This window comes from Mauremys reevesii, linkage group 8 (assembly GCF_016161935.1).
Source record: "Mauremys reevesii isolate NIE-2019 linkage group 8, ASM1616193v1, whole genome shotgun sequence".
NCBI lineage: Eukaryota > Metazoa > Chordata > Testudines > Geoemydidae > Mauremys > Mauremys reevesii.
The window spans coordinates 68,001,636-68,025,553 of NC_052630.1; the positions used below are offsets into that span (position 1 = coordinate 68,001,636).

A 23,918-nucleotide genomic window follows, 5' to 3' on the forward strand; every position below is an offset into this window, starting at 1 on the left:
AAGTTTGTCACGAATAGTGCTGTGGCTGTGAAAACATTCAGATGAGGACAATTTCAATGTTGGAGTAGGATAATGCACAATAAATGGACCTGTACAAATGTTGTGTATAAAATAGCATTAGTGGGATAATGCTTCTGTGGTGGTGTTTTAATCTATTCTTGAAGTTCTTATTGTTCAAGTTAATTTAAGGCCTGATTCAAAACCCATTGTAGTCAATGGAAGGCTTTCTATTGGGTTCAATGGACTTTGGATCAGATCCTTGGTGAATGCAGATTAGTTAATCTTTGGAGAATGACGGGTCTGTGTTTCCACAGAATTGAAACAGCAGGGACAGTGGGATTAAATTTCCCAACATCGATGGAGTAATGCGCTTTAGGTGTGTTTAGGAAGGAGCAGTGCTAAAGGAGGAGAGATCAGCATGTGCTCACTCACGTTCTCTCTTCCCCTCTCTCCCCATTTATGATGTGGACATGTCCCTTAGTAACTGGACTGAGATTGCCAATTCATTGCAGGTAAACCTCAAAACAGCCACCAGTCAGGAATTTCTGTCATCACAGCCCAGATCTATGTCATGTCCTTTTGAAACATTTCCTTTTTCTGTTTTTTAATATAATGGTGAGCAGGATGGGCAATTTACAACTGATGTTTCATCAGGACAGGAATTACTGCTTCTTAAACTGTTTACATTCCACTCGCAACAATAAAGGAAGTTTTTTAAAATAGATTTAGAAAGAAAACAAAACATCATTAAAACAAAAATTGACTTCTGTGGGATTTGAGCATGTGATTCAGTGCCCTTCCTGAATTAGGGGCACCTTCCTGAACTGGGGTCTAAATTGATCAGCTGAGCCCGTATAAAGAAACAGATGCCATCCATCAGGAACTTATATTTGTAGCTTTCATATCTCCTTTCACCTGCTTACGGAGAGATGCTTTTGCTAGAGAGCTGAAGATGGGAAAACTGTGGGAGTTTTCACTACAGACTCAAAATGTTCATTCTATGATTCTTACTATTGATTATTGCTTAATGGTTTCACATCAGGATATCACAGAATACAGAAAATACTTGGAGCACGTTTAGTAATTATTTAAAATTGCTTGGAGTGGTGCACGTATTGGATAAAGAATAAAATGGAAGGAAAAAATAGGAATAAAATTTTGGGAAGTAGAATGAGAATGCGGAGGCACTACTAAATGCTTACTGGCCAGCTAAATAGGTACAGAAAAGTTAATAGTCTGGTAAAAAGTGTGCACTAGAGAGAGGTAAAAATCTGAAGAATTCAATTATGTTCAACCATATTTGCTGTCTTTTGGATAATCTGCACCATACTGGGACATATTGATTTATGAACTAATTAGTTGTACACAACAAAAATATTTATAGAAAATGTTTCTCTCAACCAACCCCCAAACCACCCAAACGCGAGGAAAATGGTCTTTGTGTCTTAGAAAATTAAATTTAATATATATTTATGAGGCCATTCAAAATGTAGAGTCCTTCACTACCAAGTTTCCAGTAAGCAGAAACATCCATGTGTCAAAACCTAATTGTGTCAGAAACCAAGGCATTTGGGAATAAATTTAATTCTACAGCTGCAAAAGACATTGTATATTAATTTAGATGCTGCTTATAGAAATGATTATATGAACACTAATAAATCCAACAAAAAAATCAAAGTGGCAAATAATATATAGCCATCTTCCTTCTTTCGCAAAAATTTGGAGCATTTACTGTTGTTTTTCTAAAGTACAAAAACAATCTGCATTACTTTGGCTCTTACCCCATTTCTGAGTGGATGCCGTAACTGTGGATCACCCCGCAGCCTTAGATTCAAGAGTAGGATGGGAACCAGCAAAAGAAGACTAGAATCACATATATGAAGTACTCAGAGCATCTTGTGATACGTATCATGAGACTCCATGCATTACAGGAAAAGATGACATCATGGAAAGTGTAATGTAAAATGGATTTGGAGTAAGCTTATTTGAAGTAGTTTTTGGCTGGAAAATGCTTGTAGATGTCTGATTTTGGACTTAAAAGAATTTGGTGAAGCAGGAAGCACTGTGCCCAGTAGTTAGGAGAAGGGACTGGGTGTCAAGACTCATGTGTTCTTCTCCCAATTCCCTCCCTAACTCACTAAAGGTATGTCTACACTGCCTGCCAATGGGGCGGGCAGCGATCAATCCAGCAGGGGTCGATTTATCGTGTCTAAACTAGACACGATAAATCAACCCCTGAGTGCTCTCCCATCGATTCCTGTACTCCATCACCGCGAGAGGCACAGGCGGAGTCGACTGGGAAGCAGCAGCAGTCGACTCACCACAGTGAAGACACCGCGGTAAGTAGGTCTAAGTACGTCGACTTCAGCTACGTTATTCACATAGCTGAAGTTGTGTAACTTAGAGCAACCCCTCCTCCCGCAATATAGACCAGGCCTAAGTGACTGGCCTAAGTCACTTAACCTCTCATTGCTTCTCTTTCCCCATCTGTGAACTGACGACAATCAGTAATGTTTGTGAGGTACTCAGACAATGATTAACACTGTGGAAAATTATTCACCAGTAAAATTTTCCTGGTTTAGTCACCACTTTATCATACCCTACCCAACAATTACAGAGATTATTATGGCTCTGCCTACCAGAAGCAGGGAGGCAAAAGATCTCTGTCAAGGCAAGTACATAAATACCGATCCACCCACTTCTTTTCTAGTTGAAGACGTCTAGAGCAAAATAACGAGGGCATAAAAATATTTGGAGAGAGGGAGGCAAGAGGGATGTAGGATGGGATTAGAGAGGACAAGAACAAATATAATTACCCATGCATATTTTCTGTTGTACTTCCCTCTTCTCCCATCCTACTGAGCAATAGCAATTAGAGACAGCAGATGTTGCAAGAAATGAAACAAAGGAGTCAAGCTAACCATTCAGTGGTGCTTGGTGCAGCTACTGGCCAATAAATGGCAGCACATAAAGACAGATCTAATTGGTATTGCCAAATGTGAGGGTGCGAATATATGACCAGGTAGCTATCTCGCAAGTTCTTCCCTATGAATCCACATGGAAATCTCACCAGCAATTTAGAGGATTGAACTAACAATCTATAAAGAGCCCTAGTGCAAACAACTCAAACAGGCTAGAGGTGCTGGCTCAGTCACACCAGAGTCTGTCTTGACGTCTGCCCAGCAAACTGCAGTTGTTGGGCAGGATCAAGGTCAGGAAAACGTGTTAGGAGCACAGTTCCCCCTCCTTTGCTAAAAGCAGAGTGTGTTTCCCTCCTCTCCTTTCCCTAGGCTTGAAGGTCTCTCTTATCCCAGCGCTCCTCCTGCTCTTGCCTCTTTTTACTAGCTTCCATTGACTTCAATAGGGCCAGGAAGTCATCCTGCGTGTGGCTTACAAACACATGAACTGACAGTAGTTACTGGTATTTGTGAATATAAATGTTATGCTGTGCAGCCCTATGTATATTTCCAGCTGCTGCTGCTCAGATCTTGTATTTTTATGGCTGTTTTAATGTTTTTATGCTTTCTTCGTTGCTTATTTTAAAAGCAGCTCATGAAATAAACCTGGATGTATACCAGCCTAATGTAATTCTGACTCATCTAATTAGAACAATCATTTAGGATGATCTTTCTGTTTCTACTCAGTTGTGTCAGTTAGGAAGGTTTTTTGTGTTGTCTACAGAATCTCAAAGAACTTGCCCACTCCAATTTTGTTTTGAGTTTAAAAAAAAAACACCTTCAAATTGTTAACTGTTTGATATTTGCTAAACTGTAGTTATGAAGAAGACAATCACATAACCAGGTGTCAGGAGATCTAAATTCTATAAATGGTTCTGCCTCCAACTCTGGGCAACTTAGCTCCTCTGTACCATAGTTTTTGCAAACTATAAAATGGGGATTAATAATCTTTTTCCCCTTATATGGGACCACACATTGGTGTTGGGCAATTTTAGGCATTAATGTTTGAAGTTTTTGAGACGTTCCAAAGTACTGTCTAGCCCCTGACGAGCAAACCTCGAATTAGGACATTTTCTGTTCACTTTTTTGCTTCTGTATCTTATTTTACTTTCTTGTTATGAACACTATCTCGTGGGATAAGAACTTGCTGTTTGCAACTGTATTTTTAATTTATCCTTGGATGGAAGATGCTATAGATGTGCAAAACATTTTTTAGCTCTTTTTGGGTCCTCCGAAATGTAGTGATAAATCAAGTCTGTATGTTTCTGTGACATGTATGGACAAACTCTAGTTTTTGACATTTTGTGCACATGAATCTCTTAAAACCCAAATTATTTAATGGGAAGCTTAGCTGCCATGCAGTGATTTATCTGAAATTCCAGAGCGCACTCATTCTGTTTCATACATCTCCAATTTTTTAATGAAAAGTAACACTAATGCATGGATCTCTCATTTATACTGTAGAAGCTTCAGTATTTTCCCATGCTAGAATTTGGTGCCCATCAAGGAAAGCTTGTCAACCATGTGAGAGGAGGTGAACATCTACAAGAGTAGATGGAGGTAACTTTAAAACAATTGCAGAATGGTAAAAAGCACAAGGGAATATTTATATTTCTGTCTTTGGAACATCAAGTTTCCCAAACTAAGTGCATGAATGAAACCTGTCTGTAGACCAGTTTGTTATTACTGTAGATCTAGCTATGGCTCATGACACTTGCAGTACCTAATATAATTCCCATTAAACCAATTTAATTCAAATTATCTTAGAAAATATCTAACAGGTAAGAGAGAGAGGGATATTTACCCATTAGTGATATGATTAACTGCTTTACCTGCAGTCACTTGGAAATCCATGAAAGTCAAATAAAAGAGATTCCTGAATGATCCCAGTGGGGGAATGATATTCATAAAAATGGTTCATAGCTGCTCTTCTAGACACAGTTAGTTAATGTAGTGCAGAGGGATACATCTGCAGGACAATAATGCTAATAATGGAAACATTGTTGCAAATCTTTTAATGGAGAAAATGGACATTTAATAAGATAATCCCCATTTCAAATTCTGCACAAGAATATGAACATACTTTTGGGGATTTTGTTGGGAACTACCTGGTTGGGGAGTTCTCTTTTCTTTCCTTTACTCCTTGTTTAGAGAGCAGGATTCACCCCACTTCTGATACCATGTAGTATGAGGACGCAAACACAGAGAGCCATGCTTTAAGCAGTAATTAGGGAACCCCATAACCAGGAAGTTCCTATATTTGTTAAGCTCCCTGCTGCAACACATCCTGGTCTTCTCTGGTAACTGTGGAGGATCAGGAACTCTTTACCCACCCCACACACATGATACTAGAATACATTCAGGGTGAAATCCCAGCCCCACTGAAGTCAGTGGCAAAACTGCCATTGACTTTAATGAACAAGAATTTCACTGTCAGTTTCCAACCATCCCACAACAGCTACAGAGTCAAATGAGGCTTTGCCATCATTGTGGGTATCCTTGAACAGCAGGTAGAGAATGTAGAATGTCATGCTGAAGCCTTCAAAATTGATGCAAAAATTCTAGGGTGGGGGCTGGGGAGCTGCTGCATGGGGGGTGCCTCAGGGTGGAGGAGGGGAGCTGCCATGGGGGGTGCCTCAGCGCAGGGGGTCAGGGACGGAGGAGGGCGCAAGGTGGAAGTTTCGCCTAGGGTGCGAAACATCCTTGCACCGGCCTTCCCCAGTTGGCTTTCCTAATCCCTCTGTCCCTGCTCTGTCTGCACCACCAACCTTAACATCCAGTCACATGATACATCCTGCCTTTTTTCTCTAGCTAGGGAATTTTTTCTCTGCTTCCCTGCAGAAAGGTGAGGGGGAAAGTAACTTTTTCTGGGAGTAAATGTGGGGTTATTGAGGCTTCCATTGACTCTGTAAGGACTTCCATTCAAATGTGTTGATTCCAGCCCAGACAGACCTAGTAGGTATGTGTCTCAAATGCTAGCCCTGATCTCTCCATCTCCCAGGGAGAAAATTAATTCTTCCCCCTCACCATCCCATGCACCCCACCCCAATGGGCATTAATGTGAAGTGGATAGGTAGAGTCATATACAGATAGTCCATTAAAATATTACAGAAAATCCCCACATTTGTCACATCAGTATTGATCAATTTTCATCCCATTGGTTATGATAACAGAAGTCATGGGAGTACAGTGATCAATTTTTCTCGATTAACTATTGACATTCAGGATGCTTAGGATATATGCATGTATTTGAAACGTTAACTGCATAGTGAATTATAGAGCAGAGTTAGCAATCATATTTATAAATTTCAGCATAAACTTTAATGGATTTCCTGAGCACAATCAGATCGTGTGTTTGATGCTAGGAATATATCATGAGTTTATGACTGTGACAGTATATCTGGACTGCTCCAGTTAAAACAAATTTAGTTGCTTATTTACCTTTTGCTAGTACAACTGAGTTTAAGAATAGTGAATCTATTAAATTCGCCCTAGAATCTGCAAAGGAGGACTCAAATAGTTAGTTAAAACTAGATTTACAAGGTCAAGAGTCTGTAACCGCAAAATTGGTGCAAATCATAAAGCCCCCAAAGCAAGATTTTCAGGACTATAGTAATAAGATCAGAGAACTGGGAAGAGTTCACAAGAAATTGGAATCAGATAAACAACTCTTGGACTTCTAAATTCCTCCTCCCTGAAGGTCAAATGTAGAAATGCAAATTGAAATCCTGGCTGCAGAAGCTGATCTTACTGAGAAGGAAACTGAAGTCCAATAAAAGAAAATTAACCAGCTTCCACCTACAGGTTAAAGATCAAAAAATTGGCCCAGGTCAATCAGGAATCTAACATTTAAAGGCTTTAGTGGAATCCAAAGGGAAAGAATTCAAGCACAGGCAGCACAGATAAGAAAACTAAACTATTGTAGGGAACTCCAAGACTCTGATATTGGAAAGAAAAAAGGAAAAAAATGGGCTGCTCCTGTGTGAAGTGTGTGCTAGGAAAAAGGAACCCGCAAGGAATATACAGAATGGTCTAAGGAGTCCAAGGAATGACCAGTTTCAGTGCATGTTGTGCTAGGTGTTATCATGTAGTGAAGCGACATCACATTATCTTGTGTGATTGGACATGACACGAGGAAGACAATAGGGACAAGGGAATAAATGATCTGAAAAGAGTACATGTCCACAGCCAGTCCAAATACACACATGTTCATATGCATATGTGATAAATGAAGGGGAGGGAGTAGCTCCCTTTTATGGACGCCCAGCCAGTAGCTATAAAATCCCTCTTAGTAGCTGTTCTCTAATTGCTCTACCTGTAAAGGGTTAAAAAGTCTCACTGCTATGCCTACGTAAAAGGAAGTGAGTGGGCACCTGGCCAAAAGAGCCCAAGGAAGGCTAGAACTTTTTAAAATTGAAACAAGACTCCCCTTTTGTCTGTCTCTCTGTCCTTTGGGGAGAGGCAGACAGGGCTGCAACTATGCTGTAAGAAGCTTGGGACCAGGTATGAAAAATCATCAGTATCATACCTAGAAACTCCTCATTTGAAACCCCAGATATGTAAGTAGGTCAGGAAATGTCTAGGAAGACGCGATTAGGCTTCTCTTTTTTTTATTTCTTTATGGCTTGTGGATTCCTCTGTGCTAACCCCAGGTGCTTTTGTTTTGCTTGTAACCTTTAAGCTGGACCTCAAGAAACTATTCTTGATGCTTAATCATTGTAGTTGCTTCTTTTTAAATCTAGCAATAGCCTGAGTTTCCCAGATGTATTTTCTTCCTCTTTTTTAATAAAATTTACTTTTTTTTAAGAACGAAATTGGATTTTTGTGTCCTAAGAGATTTGTGCACGTTTAATTAGCTGGTGGCAACAGTTGAGTTGCTTTGTTTTTCTTTGCTCTTCCCCAGATGGGGATGAAAGGGCTTGAGGGTACCCCACAGGAAGGAATTCCAAAGTGTGCCTTCCTGGGTTCTCACAGGGGTTTTGCACATAGGTGGTGGCAGCATCTACCAATCCAAGATCTGACAAAAGCTGTAGCCTTGGGAGTTTAATACAAACCTGGAGTGGTAAGTATTTTTAGAGCCTTTGCAGGCCCCCACCTTCTGCATTCGAGATGTCAGAGTGTGGAAACAGCATTGACAGCATATATTCATGCAGCATTTGTACCTCATGTTTCCAACAATTCTCCTCACTATGGGGTATGAGAGGACTGAACAGTTTCCCCCAGAATCAGGCTAGGGAAATTGAAACTGGGGCAGGGTCTCTCTTTTCCCCCCCCCCACCTGCCTGGAGGGGGAGCCTAGAAGCAGCAGGCTCTCTCTTTTCCTCTCTGTCCCCTTGGAGGGGAGGGGAAACCTGAAGGGGTAGAGATCTTGCAGTATAAAAATCTAGAGGATGATACAGCCAAAGGCAGAATTTTTTCTTTAATTTTCCAGTGTCAGCATTTCCCCCCCACAATTCATAGCTCACTAATTAAAGAATACTAAAAGTGACATCCAAGGAAAATTCTAGGACTTGGGTAACAAAATGAATGTTATTTTTACTTCCAAGTCTCTCTCTAGTATTAGCATAATTAGGTATCGCAAAATAATGGCCTATTTCGCCAGCAATTATTGAAAGCTAATAAAATATCTCCTAATCTTAAATGTTGCCACTCTGTTCAATTTACCATTCTATTACAACTGGTTTTTAGGTGATGGGAGAAAGCAAAGAGGGAATTAATGTATTAATTATATACTGGACTATTTATGTCTAAATCATGCCCAAAGAAATGGAGGAAGTCTTCCTCCTTTTCCCACTGAGGGTCCTACTTTTTAAAATGTCGCCAGAGTCATTGTTATGCCATGTTAGAATGGAAACAATTATATTAATTTATTTAAAAGAGGGTCTCCACTAATAGTAAAGCAGCTACATTTCTTTCAAATAGTATGTCAGGTATGTGCATCCCACAGAAACACTTCATCTGCCAAGTTAATCTTGCATTCCTTGTGTGCCCCAAACTCCTAGTTGCCTTCAGTTAGAGCTTTGAATGCATTGGGTATGCAGGATCAGGCTGTAGGTGTGCAAAGTGCTTAAGCACATGCTTAACTTTAAGCATGTGAATAGTCCCATTGATTGCTGAATTGGGGCTTTAATATGCAATCCAAATTCTATTTCATGTTTATATGATTTATTAGTATTTATTTTAAACTCACCTTGCAGTAGTGCCTGGAGAGCTCCATGGGGCCCAGCACAAACATACAGTAAATGACACTTCCTGCTCCTCATAACATCCTATTGTATGTTAAGGTCACTTTTATCCTGTGCCTACACCTACCTACAATTAGGAATGATATAGCATTTTTGTAATGACTAGGGTTGTGTGGCTCTTGGGTTAAGACTCCTCAGAGTATGACAGACAGACTCATTGTGGGTTTTGTTGGACTTTATAAATGATAATAGGACTTTATTCTGATTTGTGTACCAAAATAGTGCAAGTTGCAGATATATCTTTTGGCACACTAAAGTCAATATTTTCAACCTGGATGCCTAAAGAAAGGCACCTGAGGCCTGCTCTACACTACGCATTTAAACCGGTTTTAGGAGCGTTAAACTGATTTAACGCCACACCTGTCCACACTACGAGGCCCTTTATATCGATATAAAGGGTCTTTAAACCAGTTTCTGTACTCCTCCCCAACGAGAGGAGTAGCGCTAATATCGGTATTACCATATTGGATTAGGGTTAGTGTAGCCGCAAATCGACGGTATTGGCCTCCGGGCGGTATCCCACAGTGCACCACTGACCGCTCTGGACAGCAATCAGAACTCGGATGCAGTGGCCAGGTAGACAGGAAAAGCCCCGCGAACTTTTGAATATCATTTCCTGTTTGCCCAGCGTGGAGCTCCGATCAGCACGGGTGGCGATGCAGTCCGAAATCAAAATCCAAAAAGAGCTCCAGCATGGACCGTACGGATGTGATCACTGTATGGGCAGGCAAATCTGTTCTATCAGAGCTCCATTACAGAAGACGAAATTCCAAAGCATTTTTAAAAAATCTACAGACAGAGGCCACAGCAGGGACTCAGCACGCTGCTGCGTGACAAACGTAACGGAAAGCCAAAGAATCAAATGGACGCTCATGGAGGGAGGGAGGGGGGACTGAGCACTCAAGCTATCCCACAGTTCCTGCAGTCTCCAAAAAGCATTTGCATTCTTGGCTGAGCTCCCAATGCCTGTAGTGTCAAACACATTGTCCACGGTGGTTCAGGGCATAGCTCATCAATTTACCCCCCTCACCCACCTCCAGAAGTAAAAGGGAAAAAAATCCTCTCTTGACTCTTTTAAATGTCACCCTATGTTTACTGAATGCTGCTGATAGACGCGATGCTGCAGCAGTCAATGGCAGCATCCTCGCCCCTCCTCATGGGTGGCTGATGGTACAATATGGCTGATATCCATCGTCATCATCAGCCGTGTGGCAGATGGTGCAGTAGAAAAGGACTGGTATCCGTCCTCATCATCAGCCAGTGAGTGCTCCTGGCTGGCCTCTGGTGAGGTCGGCTGGGAGCGCCTGGGTAAAAAACTCCTGATCATTCCCAGTAGATGGTACAGAATGGCTGGTAACCATCTTCATCATAGCAACAGGGGGCTGAGCTCCATCAGCCCCCGCCTGTCATGTCTAAAGAAAAGATTCTGTTCTGCCTGGACTATCATAGCAGCGGGATGCTGGGCTCCTCTCTCCCACACTGCTTAATGTCCTGTCTGGACTATCATAGCAGCTGGCGGCTGCCTTCCCCTCATTTTATCTCACTAACAAGTCACTGTTTCTTATTCCTGCATTTTTTATTACTTCATCACACAAATGGGGGACACTGCAATGGTAGCCCAGGAAGGCTGGGGGAGGAGGGAATCAACAGGTGGGGATGTTGCAGGGGCACCCCCTGTGAATGGCATACAGCTCATCATTTCTGCGGGATCTGACACGGAGCGGCTGTGCTCTGATAAACTGGTTCTCTAGTACACTTGCCCCATATTCTAGGCAGGACTGATTCTATTTTTAGATACCATAAAGGAGGGATTGACTTGGGGAGTCATTCCCATTTTTGTCTTTTGCACCCCCGGCCGATCTCAGCCAGGGGCACCTATGACAGCAGCAGATGGTACAGCACAAAAGGACTGGTAACTGTCATCTCACTGCCAATTTACAACGGCATGGTAGATGGTACAGAACGGCTGATAACCATCTCTGCTATCATGCAAAAGCAAATGAATGCTGCTGTGTACCGCTGCTGAATCGCCTCTGTCAGCGGCATCTAGTACACATACGGTGACAGTGACAAGAGGCAAAACAGGCTCCAGGGTTGCCATGATATGGCGTCTGCCACGGCAATCCAGGGAAAAAGGGCGCGAAATGATTGTCTGCCGTTGCTTTCCCGGAGGAAGGAATGACTGACGATATTTACCCAGAACCACCCGCGACAATGATTTTTGCCCCATCAGGCACTGGGATCTCAACCCAGAATTCCAAGGGGCGGGAGAGACTGCGGGAACTATGGGATAGCTACGGAATAGCTACCCACAGTGCAATGCTCCAGTAATCAATGCTAGCCTCGGACTGTGGACGCACACCACCGATTTAATGTGCTTAGTGTGGCCGTGTGCACTCGATTTTATACAATCTGTTTTACTAAACCGGTTTATGTAAAATCGAAATAATCCCGTAGTGTAGACGTACCCTAAATTAATATTTAGTACAGCTGGTAGAAATTTTTTTGAACCCATGAAGGAAATTCAGATAATTCAAATTTTTTCTTCTTGAATCTGGACAAAACAAAATATTGAAAATTTTCAAGGAATGGAGAGTCCAAAAATTTTTTGATTTGGCTTATTTCAACATTAATCTGTGTCCTCTGAGCTGTCATGGTGTCCCCATTCTCCAGGCTGAGTTCTTTGGCCAGATTTAATTTCCCATAATGTGGTGTGGTCATGTGACTCCCATTATGCATTACTGCAATTCACCCAGAGGGGAGACTGCAATGTACCAGGGGAGATGTAGTCCAGTCAGGAAGCTTTGCCCATAGTGGAGAATGGGAGGCATGAGTTACCTGAACAACAGCTCCCATGAGGCACCATGGCAGCTCAGGTGGACTCAGATTAATGTCAAACTGAGCTGAAATGAAAAGTTTTGATTAATTTAAACAAACTCAAATGTTCTGATGTGGTTAACCTGACCCAAAGCAGAATATTTCATTTAAATTTTCCCAACAGGAAATAAAAAAAAATCTGAAAAATCAAAGTTTCTTTGGAAATTTTTGATTTGTGGAAACTGCTTTTTCTGTCAAACATTTTTATCAGAAATTTTCTGCCCAACTCTAATATATAGGCACCTAAATCAGTGACTTGATTTTCAGAAGTGCTGATTATCCACAAGATCCCTGTGAAGCCACTGGGAATTGTGGGTGCTGAGCATTTCTGAAAATCTGCCTACTTTTTATTTAGATACCTAAATCCGCACTGAGGCATTTGTCTTTGGGCATCCAGGTTTGGAAGATTTTGGTTTTAATATGAGTATATTTTTTTTCCAATGTAGAACATCTCTGTAAGGGGATTCCAATATCCCCTTTCTCCATATCATGCCTCTGTTTAATCCATATTGGGTAATCTACAGATGAAAAAGATATTCACTCATCTAGCTCACTTCTCTGTTAATGAAGGATTCATTATACCGATAGGCCAGATTCTGATACTTTTACTCACAATGAATAGCACTTTGATTTCAGTGGGATTTCTTGTTGAGTAAGGTGCTACAGGAGTACTTGAATTTGGCTGTAAATATTCCACCCACCCCATTGCCCTTATAGGCATCTTTACTTGCAAATATTTTTCCTGATGTGCTTGTTCAGGCTTGTATAATCCAGAATGAGTTTCCTAATCATTTCTTTACTAGACATCCTAAAGATCTGTGTGGGGCGTGAGAATTATATTTAATGAGAAATAAAAATATATTTGAAACTGTAGAATCTAAACGGATCATTCAACAAATGTATGAAAAGAACCTACAGTACAGAATCCTTGCCTCCATTTCATAGTTACCGCTCACTTTAATTACAAATGGCACGTTTCCACTGCTGACAACATACTTTATCAATATATTGCAAACATTCGCTGATGTAGCATTTTGGAACATGTCGTAAATATTTTAGTTCATCTAATCCACCTAGCACTTGTGTTCTGCCCAAGACACACAATTAAGCACTCACTTCATGTCCAACTCTATGCCTTCTTCCATATGGCCTTCCATGACTTGGAGCACAATGCGTGTTCTTGAGTCCTTTCTTCAAATGCACTTCTTCATTGAGAGGCCTGTATCCTAGTTCTTTCCAAGCATGTATTAGGTAAGCGGAAAACAAATGCAGAGGTGTCTACAAGGCACAATGGTAACCCTCGCTTGTTTCTATTTATTGCATCATATCAGTCTTCTATATTGTTCATTTAGATTGTAAAGCTTTTGAATCTGTGATCTTGTCATATTTGTCTTAAAAGAGCCTAATGCACATTTGGTTCTATATACATAGTGAAGTGATGGGTTTACCACAAGTTGGGTTTTTGTCTCTAGCACACCATAACACAAGCAGTGTGCCTTCCATTTCATCCAGGAAGATGCCGCTGCTACAAAATGTTGCAGTACTCTCTCATGTTTTGCACAAGTAATTTCCATTCTCTTGTGCTTTTTAGTACATAGCATTGTGAAAGAGAGAGGTAAACTGATTTATATTTCTAATGGGGCTGTCAAGTGATTTAAAAAATTGTGCGATAAAAAAAATTGTATGATTAAAAAAATAGAATACCATTTATTTAAATACTTTTGGATGTTTTCTACATTTTCAAATATATTGATTTCAATTGCAACGCAGAATACAAAGTGTTCAGTGCTCACTTTATATTTTTTATTACAAGTATTTGCACTGTAAAAATGATAAACAGAAGAAATAGTATTTTTCAGTTCACCTGCAACAAGCCTCTGTGCATCCAGATCCCCCCTCAGCTAAACTCTCCACTGAGCTGCCTACACCCAGATCGTCACACAGAATTCTCACACTGAGCCCCTCCACATTTGGATCCTGCCTGGTTGAGCCTGCATGCCCCACACCTGCAGAGGGGCAGGGCCCCAGGGTGTTTCTGGGGCAGGCCCAGGCTTTGCGCTGTGTCAAGATTGGGTGCAGCTTCACCACTGAGTCTGTGTTGCGGGGGGAAGCTACAGGGTGATCTCCCACGTTTTTACAGCCAATGGCCTGTGCTCCACACTGCCATGCTGGAGCCTCACCATTCATTTATTGACAAAACGTGCAGAATTTTAAAATATTGTATGTGGGATTTTTAATTTTTTTGACACAGAATTTTTTATTTTTGGTGCAGAATGCCTTCAGGAGTAATGAGTCTCTGAGGAGTAGAATGGTATTGCCAAGTTAGCTGAAAGATATATAAAATTATATCCAGACAGGACAGCTCCTTTTGATTACACATTTGAGAAGATTTTGTGTGGTGCTTTACCCACTTACATGAAGTATTTTCTATTCATATGTGCTCTGCCCATACTAATATATATATATTGCTTACCCCCTTTTGATTTGAGTGGCTGCTCAAAGTTTGGACCTTGTGTTTGGACTGTGGTCTGTTTGGGGTTCCGTGTGCTGACTGTGTGGGTGCTGAGCCTACCAGCCTGCTAGGCAAGGCTGAGAGCTTCTTAACGAGGCTTTGATCCCTAAGCCCTTTAGCACCCATCAACCCTTAACCAGGGGGCTAGCCAGGAAGACCGGGGCTTTAAAAAGGCCGCTTCTACGCAACCAGAGGAGCTAGCGAGCAGGAGCAACTAACGAGAGTTTTGTGAGGGAGTTTACAGGGGGAGTCATTCCTTAAACTTAAGCTAAAAAAGTCCTCTGCTAAAAATAAAACAAGATGTAAGCAGAGTCAGGATGAGCTCTACCCTGACATCTGGTGGTACATTATGAGGAGTGGGCAAAGGAATTTTAGGAATGTGCATTTGCATTGGTAAACCCACTCCACTTAGCATAACACACGGCAGCATGGGATGGTTATTTCTTTGTTATTGGGGCAGGAAGGAAAAAAAGTGCTGTTACCTTAATTATGTGAATGAGGAACTATGAGACTGCTTTATGACAGAAATGACTCAACCTACATTAAATAGTACTAAAACCCAGTGAATTGAGAGAGGCTGGGGACAGGTATCTGTACTAAGAATCTAGTTACAGGTTACTGAGCTGAACTCACTTTGGACCAGTTACTGTGAGCTGAAATCACTAAGAGTTGAAATCACTAAGAGTTGAAATCACTGTGGGGCTGCTGACCGGGGGACAGAGATTTGGATTGTGGGGACTTTGGGACTGTGGGTGATTTGGGGTTTGATCTATGAACTCTAGCTGAGGTATTTTCCCAATTTAATGCTTGTTGTTTACCTCATGTAATTAAATCTTGCCTGGCAGAAGGGTTACAAACAAAAAAAGGAACCAGCTGCAGGAGTAAAAAGAGAATGCAGACCGAAGTCCAGCAACAGAGTAGGGGCTACCCAATTTATTGCACCCAGTGCAGCATGTATGATTACCTGCACATACGTGTGCATTTGGTGCAAGGAGCTCCTGGTTCTCAGAGACCGTGTACGGGCTTTGGAGACCAGGGTGGGTGAGCTGGAGTGGCTAAGGGAGACAGAGAGGTACATAGATGAGACTTTTCAGGACACAGTAGAATGGTCCCACCACCAGTCTGACAGCCTCTGTGCTGTTGAGGAGGATGAAAGCCTCAGGAAAAGAGAACATCCAACTGGAGCCAGAGGGAAATGATCCTATAGTTGGGACCCTCCTGATGATGTGGTATCCTCTCACACTGAGGATACCTCTCTGGGGGAGGGAACTCCAGTTATTAGGAAGAGACAGGTATTAGTTATGGGGGATTCAATCATTAGAAACATAGCTGAGTTTGTGATGATCAGGAGAACCGCATGGTGACTTGCCTGCCTGGTGCGAAGGTTGCAGCTCTCTTGAGACATCTAGATAGATTTATGCATAGTGTTGGAGAGGAGCCGGTGGTTGTGGCACATGTAGGTACCAATGACATAGGGAAGGATAGGCGAGAGGTCCTGGGGGCCAAATTTAGGCTGCCAGGTAAGAGATTGAAGTCCAGGATCTCCATGGTAGCATTCTCTGAAATGTTCCAGTTCCACGTGCAGGGCCAGTTAAAAAGGCGGAACTGCAGGGCTTAAATGCGTGGATGAGACGATGGTGTAGGAAGGAGGTGGTTAGATTTATTAGGAACTGGGGAAACTTTTGGGAAAGGGGGAGCCTATACAGGAAGGATGGGTTCCACCTAAACCAAAATGGAACCAGACTGCTGGCACTTAAAATTAAAAAGGTTGTAGAGCAGTTTTTAAACTACGGGCCAGGGAAAAGCAGACAGGTGCAGAGAAGTATGTGGTTTGGACATCCCTTAGGGGAGGATCTATAAATGGAGATTCCCTATGTCCTAATAAGGAAGAGAGGATGGAAGATGATAAAATACAGGTAAGATCTGATGAGAAACAGTCAAAAGGAAAAAAGTCCCATTCAATTACATCATGTAATGGCACACAGCTAAAAAGTGACAAGTTTTTTTAAAGTGCTTATATACCAGCGATAGAAGTCTAAATAATAAGAAGGGCGAACTAGAGTGCCTCGTATTAAATGAGGATATTAATACAAGAGGCATCACAGAAAGTTGGTGGAATGAGGATAATCAATGGGACACAGTAATACCAGGGTACAAAATATATCAAAAAGACAGAACAGATCATGCTGGTGGCGGAGTGGCACTATATGTGAAAGCATAGAATCAAATGAAGTAAAAATCTTAAATGAACCAAACTGTACCATAGAATCTTTATGGATAGTAATTCCATGCTTGAATAATAGGAATATAGTAGTAGGGATATATTACCGAACACCCAACCAGGATGGTGATAGTGACTGTGAAATGCTCCGGGAGATTAGAGAGCCTATTAAAATAAAAAACTTAATAATAATGGAGGATTTCAACTATCCCCGTATTGACTGGGTACATATCAAGTGCTGCTGAAGACGCAGAGCAACTGAAGGGCCCCCCCTCCACCGAAATGCTGCCGAAGACCCGGACCACTGCCAGGTGAGTACAAGCGCCGCAGCTCTCCCACATTGCCCCAGGACCCCTGAATCCTCTGGGCGGCCCTGCTCAAAACTACTATTTTCCTAAAGGTGCATCAAGAAAGATATGAATGTCTAACATATCTCTGTGCTGTAAAAAGAAAAAAAAAGGTCAGTTTGACTCACCCAAACTAATAACTTCACATACCCGTTATCTCAATCTTCTTATGAGTTGAGGTAAAACCTCATTGAGCTTGACGGGGCGTGAATTCACCCTTTACTTAGCATAACTAAGGACAAATCTCCTCAGACAAAAGGAGTATGTGAACCCACTCAGGAGTTTTGGATTGTGTGGGTGGAGACTCAAGAAATGCAAGGAGAAGCCTGGAAGCACAGCATGACCCTGGGAGACGATAAAGAGAGCGCTTTGAGATCAGATGCTGGCTAAAGAGACTGCAAGCAAAGATGCTATCACCTGATTTTGGGTCCTCCTGCATTTGGAGAAGAAGGACTTTGTACAATCCTTGTAATTAAACAAGATTGCCTAAAAGAAAATACCAGACTCAGTCATCAATTTCTACTCCTAACTGGAACATAAGAACTGCCATGTTGGGCAGACCTAAAGGTCCATCTAGCCAGTATCTTGTCTTCTGACAGTGGCCAATGCCAGGTGCCCCAGAGGGAATGAATAGAACAGGTAATCATCAAATGATCCATCCCCTGTCGCCCATTCCCAGCTTCTGGCAAACAGAGGCTAGGGACGCCATCCCTGCCCATCCTGGCTAATAGCCATTGATGGATCTATCTGCCATGAATGTATCTAGCTCTTTTTGAACCCTGTTATAGTCTTGGCCTTCACAACATCCTCTGGCAAGGAGTTCCACAGGTTGACTCTGTGTTGTGTGAAAAAAAAATTCTTTTTTTTGTTTTAAATCTCCTGCCTATTAATTTCATTTGGTGGCCCCTAGTTCTTGCGTTATAAGGAGTAAATAACACTTCCTTATTTACTTTATTCACACCAGTCATGATTTTATAGACCTCTATCATATCCCCCTTAGTCATCTCTTTTCCAAGCTGTAAAGTCCAAGTCTTATTAATTTCTCCTCATACGGCACCTATTCCCTACTCATTTTTGTTGCCCTTTTCTGACTCTTTTCAAAGTCCAATATATCTTTTTTGCGATGGCATGACCACATCTGCACGCAGTATTCAAGATGTGGGCATACCATGGATTTATATAGAGGCAATATGATATTTTCTGTTTTATTATCTATCCCTTTCTTAATGATTCTCAACATTCTGTTTGCTTTTTTGACTGCCGCTGCACATTGAGTGGATGTTTTCAGAGAACTATCCACAATGACTCCAAGATCTCTTTCTTGAGTGATAACAGCAATTTAGATCTCATCATTTTATATGTATAGTTGGGATTAGGTTTTCCAATGTGCATTACTTTGCATTTATCAATATTGAATTTCATCTACCATTTTGTTGCCCAGTCACCCAGTTTTGAGAGATCCTTTCGTAGCTCTTTGCAGTCTGCCTGGGACTTAACTATCTTGAGTAGTTTTGCATCATCTGCAAATTTTGCCACCTCACTGTTTACCCCTTTCTCCAGATCATTTATGAATATGTTGAATAGGACTGGGCCCAGTGCAGATCCCTGGCGGACACCACTATTTATCTCTCTCTATTCTGAAAACTGACCATTTATTCCTACTCTTTGTTTCCTATCTTTTAACCAGTTACCAAACCATGAGAGAACCTTCCCTTTTATCCCTTGTCAAAGGCTTTCTGAAAATCTAAGTATACTATATCCACATGCTTCTTGACCCCCTCAAAGAATTCTAGTATATTGTGAGGCATGATTTCTCTTTACAAAAACTGTTTGACTCTTCCCCAACAAATTGTGTTCATCTATGCGTATGACAATTTTGTTCTTTACTATAGTTTCAACCAGTTTGCCCAGTACCGAAATCAGGCTTGTAATTGCTGGGATAACCCCATGAGCCCTTTTTAAAAATTGGCATTACAGTAGCTATCCTCCAGTCATTTGGTACAGAAGCTTCAGAACTCTTGGGTGAATATCATCTGGTTCTGGTGACTTATTACTGTTTAGTTTATCAGTTTGTTCCAAAACCTCCTCTAATGACACCTCAATCTGGAACAATTCCTCAGATTTGTCACCTAAAAAGAATGGCTCAGGTTTGGGAATCTCCAGATCACATCCTCAGCTATGAAGACCAATGCAAAGAATTCATTTATTTTCTTATCATCCTTCAGTGCTCCTTCAGCATCTCAATTGCCCAATGGCCCCACTGGTTGTTTAGCAGGCTTCCTGCGTCTGATGTACTTAATTTTTTTGCTATTACTTTTTCAGCCTTTGGCTAGCTGTTTTTCAAATTCTTTTTTGGCCATCCTAATTAAATTTTTATGCTTCATTTGCTAGAATTTATGCTCCTTTCTATTTTCCTCACTAGGAATTAACTTCCACTTTTTAAAGGATGCCTTTTTGCCTCTCACTGCTTCTTTACTTTGTTGTTTAGCCATAATGGCTCTTTTTTGCTTCTCGTACTATGTTTTTTAATTTGGGATGTACATTTAAGTTGAGCCTTTATTATGGTGTCTTTATAAAGTTTCCATGAGGCTTGCAGGGAATTTTCTTTTAGTGCTCTACCTTTTAATTTCTTTCAGAGTGGTAGCTGTGTTAGTCTGTATCAGCAAAAACAACTAGAAGTCCTTGTGGCACCTTAAAGACTAACAAATTTGTTTGGGCATAAGCTTTCGTGGGCTAAAACCCACTTAATCAGATGCATGGAGTGGAAAATACAGTAGGCAGGTATAAATACACAGCATATTTAAAGCCGATTTAAAGGACAGCATTGGCACCGCATTGGGGACCCCTGGCTTATCTGATGTCACCCATCAGTCTTATGTGGCCTTAGTAGGAGAAAGGCCTTCCCATCCTTCCCAGGAAGAATTGGGGTATCCTTTGGACAGAAGGTATGGTCCAGTTACTAGACAGAAAGAAGGCCCTGAGTGAGTGTAAACTCAGATTCTTTACCCCAAAGTCCCCCACACACTGTTGTTAGTTTCTGGAGGAGCAGTGGTTCTCCCTCCTCCATGGAATTACACAGAATTCCTGGCTCACAATGATACTTCTTAATAGAGCAAGATCTCTCACAGATATTGCAGGAAGTTGCCATCTCTGTCACAATGACTACTTGTGGTCACTGAAAGATCCCATGGCAATTTCAGCAAGATGTCTGTTGTTCTGACCAATTTTCAATGTGGGAAATACACTCTGCCTCCCTAAATGCCTCATTGACTTCAATGGAAACTAAGTTAAAGCAATACAGAGCAGTGTAGAAATCTCATTGTGTGCATGTGCATTATATAATTATTCATATACTCTGAATATTATAGCAGAACTCACGTTCAAAAATCTCCAGGTACTGCAGTTCCTGTATATGTGTACAATGGCAAAACTAATGAGATTTGATGAAAATGATGATTGAAGAGAAAATTCACTTTCCATTGGATATGTACCTAAAATTGGCATTTTATTAAAAGCAGGCTGACCTATGTGGTGAAATGCAGAAAATGCTATATAAATATATGGAAAGCTGTGTATTCCACATAGTTTTAGATGATCGTACCTTCATGAAATTGAAATGCAGATGAGCTGATTAAGATCTGATATTCATTATACTTCAGTATTGTCTGGCAGAGTTCTGTATAATCAGACATGCATAACATGCTTCCTGAGCACTTTCACAAAGCCTTGACTGTATAATGACAGTTAAAGTGCATCTTTTCCAATAATTACATGGTCTGCATTCGGTCTGGGCTAATAAATTTCAAGACAACTTAAATTCCACATTTTAATATTAGAAATCCATTTAATTATAAGTAATCTTCAGAGCTGTATGTCACCTATATTTGCATTTATATTCCTCAGTGACTCTGCAATATAATTTTCTGTTTGTTGTCTTGAGTATGCGTCTAATATAAATCTACAATTTCACATAGGCCATGCTGGCACACAGCCAAACCTTTAATTTATCTCATCCTTGTTTTGTAAACTAAAAGAGACTGCTGGTGTGATTAGCAAACATTCCGTAGGCGGGGCTGAGGTGGTAGCTTGAACAAATACTACCTGTTTACCTGTATTGTCAATCTCCAGATGAGTTTTTCTAGAAACAAAAACTGTTAAGATATGCTGTTCCCTCATGTAATATTCCTACAAGGTATCTGCCAGCAATGGGCATTTTCCCCCTTGGAGGTGGAGAGGCTATCAAATAAGGTAATTTTCAAATTCACAGTCTATTCACCACAGGGGAGTAAGTAGCCAAGTAGAATCTATTGCCCTTAGGATTTTTGCCTGTGCTGATTAATTATTTTCCATTCTAGGCTATCATGGTAAAATATTTACATTATGTCTGATGAAAATCTGCTAGGAAATGAATCCACACAGTGTTGCTGCCTTTTGATTGTCCTTGTCTCTAAAACATTGCCACGGTTTTTGGTTTGTTTGTACTTTTCTCTCTATCCCTTGCTGTCACACTCAGTAATTGGCCTAATAAAAGGTAGAAACAAGAATTTATTACACCTCGAGCAATACTTAAAACAAACTTTTATTTGCTGGAACAGCACTTTTTATCTACTTGCTGCTGTATATTTTGACACTCCCTCTAAATACTAAATCTGACTTTATTAAAAGTTGAATCACTGCACTTTTTTTTGTGTAGGGGGTTGTCATTGCTTTTGCAGTTTCTGAGGCAGACTAATATTTCTATATAAATAAACATTTCACCTTAATGAAGCTTTAGGAGACACATTTAAGGAGGGGCTATATCGACTTCATTACTGTCAATCCACAAAAGTTGCATGATTTAAAGAAAATATTCTTTAATACTTTTGTAAATTAGCCTTGGAATAATTCTGGCGATGACTAGAGTGAATACAGATTTAGTGTTTTTATAACATTTTCCTCAAACAAAAGGTATCTTTTTATTCAGAGTGGTTTGATAGAGAAGAAAACACGTTTGTCAGACTTCATTGTGAACTAAATTCTGACGTTGAATTTGTATTTCAACCATATAGCAGATGATAAAATGATGAAGGAAAATAATTTTAAAAAATTGTCTTAAGAAATTGCAATACAAATTCCTGAAATTGTTTATGCAGGAATTTTTATTTTTTTATCTTCCAGTGTTAAAGCAACAAGAAAACATTTAGAATGTCCTTTGGTGGAATCTTATTACACTTGTTATATATGTAAACTGATATTCTTTGATGCCAGCACGTTGCCCATACAGAGAAATCTCTGCACAATTAAATGAAAGGAGAAAAGAAAAAAAAAGAGATTAAATAAAAAGCAATATTTTTCTTATCCGATTAGAATTAAATACATTAATAAATTGTCTGGTAACACAAATTGTCAATAATACAAAAAATCTACATTGTACATTATTTCAAGAAAAATAACTTCATTTGAATACAAAAGGATAAATACACTTTTTGTCCTATAGCCACTCTTGTACAGTAGATGAACACGGCATCTTACTGATGCGGTGCTGCTAAAATATACAAGGATATGACTGTCTTGAGTTTTATTGAGGGGGCTGTTACACATGTGCATCACTAACATCAGACAAAGAAACCTTTCAACCAACAAGGGTTACAGAGCAACGTTCACTAAAGCACAGGTTGGAAGGGATTTAGGGACTGAAGCAGGCCAATATGGCAGCTTTAACAGATTTCCTTATACCCACAATGCACTGACAGCAAAGAATGCCTCTATTTGGTTGGTCCACACACTGGGCAGAGGTACAGTAGCGCACCATATCGAAGTGGCAAATGTTTATTTTTTTCCATTTTGGGGGCTTGTCAAAGCCTTTTCAATCCTGTGTACTCTTTGCAGCTGGCGTTGTTTGTAGTAATAGACTTGGCAGCTGCCAACTTGTCTTGAGTCAGAAATTAACAGTCTTTTGACTCCGAGTGCTGTCCACAATTGATTAATATGGCTTAGTTCAGTTGGGCCTTCTTAGTTTATATGTGGTTTTATTCTTTTTCTTAAAATTTTAGTAGCAAATGCTTGGGTTTTGTTTTGTTTTGTTTTTTTGTGGCACATTCCTTCTGAAGCAGTCTGAACGCGATGCCATCAATCAGACGGAGCCTAGAATACAAGAAGCCCAGTTACTCCTAGTAGACCAGTCAGCGGTAATAGAGGGCCATGTGATACTGCCACGTTGCCGGAGTTTTGGCTGCAACCTCCTGGATCCCTTTCACACTTCAGCTTCTCACACAAAATGCCAGTGTAGGCTGGAGGGCACTGGCATCGCATGTTTTTGAGGCATGTTCCCCCATTCTGGCATTGCAGTAGTTCCTTGTCACATACATTTGCTACAGGACAAGAGGAAAAATAGAAGAAGAGCAGAATAAGCTTAAGTTCATTTGTTACAGAAAGCTTTGAACGTACATTTTCTTCTTCTTAGAGATGTAAATAGATATGTGATTCCAGCTTCCCAACAATTGCAGTCTACAATTTATCATTTAGCTATTTTCCCATACATTTTTTTGCTTTAATTTTAGAGAATATGATCTTCCATTTCAGACACCTGAATACTCAGTTACTTAATATCTACTGTTTGTCAGTGTCTTTATTATTATTGAACTGGAATGCTTGGTGAGTGCCTTATTTGAAAGGACAATGTGTATGCTAGCATCACAGAGCTCTTGAAAAACATTAATGGCAATTAAAAATGCAACACAATGAGGTGAAATGAATAGAACGGTATGAGAAATCTGTCCC

General features: G+C 40.6%; 1 protein-coding gene across 3 annotated transcripts in view; it reads right to left on the reverse strand.

Moving 5' to 3' along the window:
• Positions 1–22,357: 22,357 nt before the first annotated feature.
• NTNG1 (netrin G1) overlaps positions 22,358–23,918 on the reverse strand; it is a 206,899-nt gene continuing 205,338 nt past the window's right edge. For all 3 annotated transcript variants that reach the window (XM_039486512.1, XM_039486513.1, XM_039486514.1), the window contains one exon: positions 22,358–23,509. In XM_039486512.1, coding sequence (XP_039342446.1) covers positions 23,283–23,509 — 227 coding nt within the window. In that variant the 3' untranslated portion in view covers positions 22,358–23,282. The remainder of the gene's footprint in view (positions 23,510–23,918) is intronic.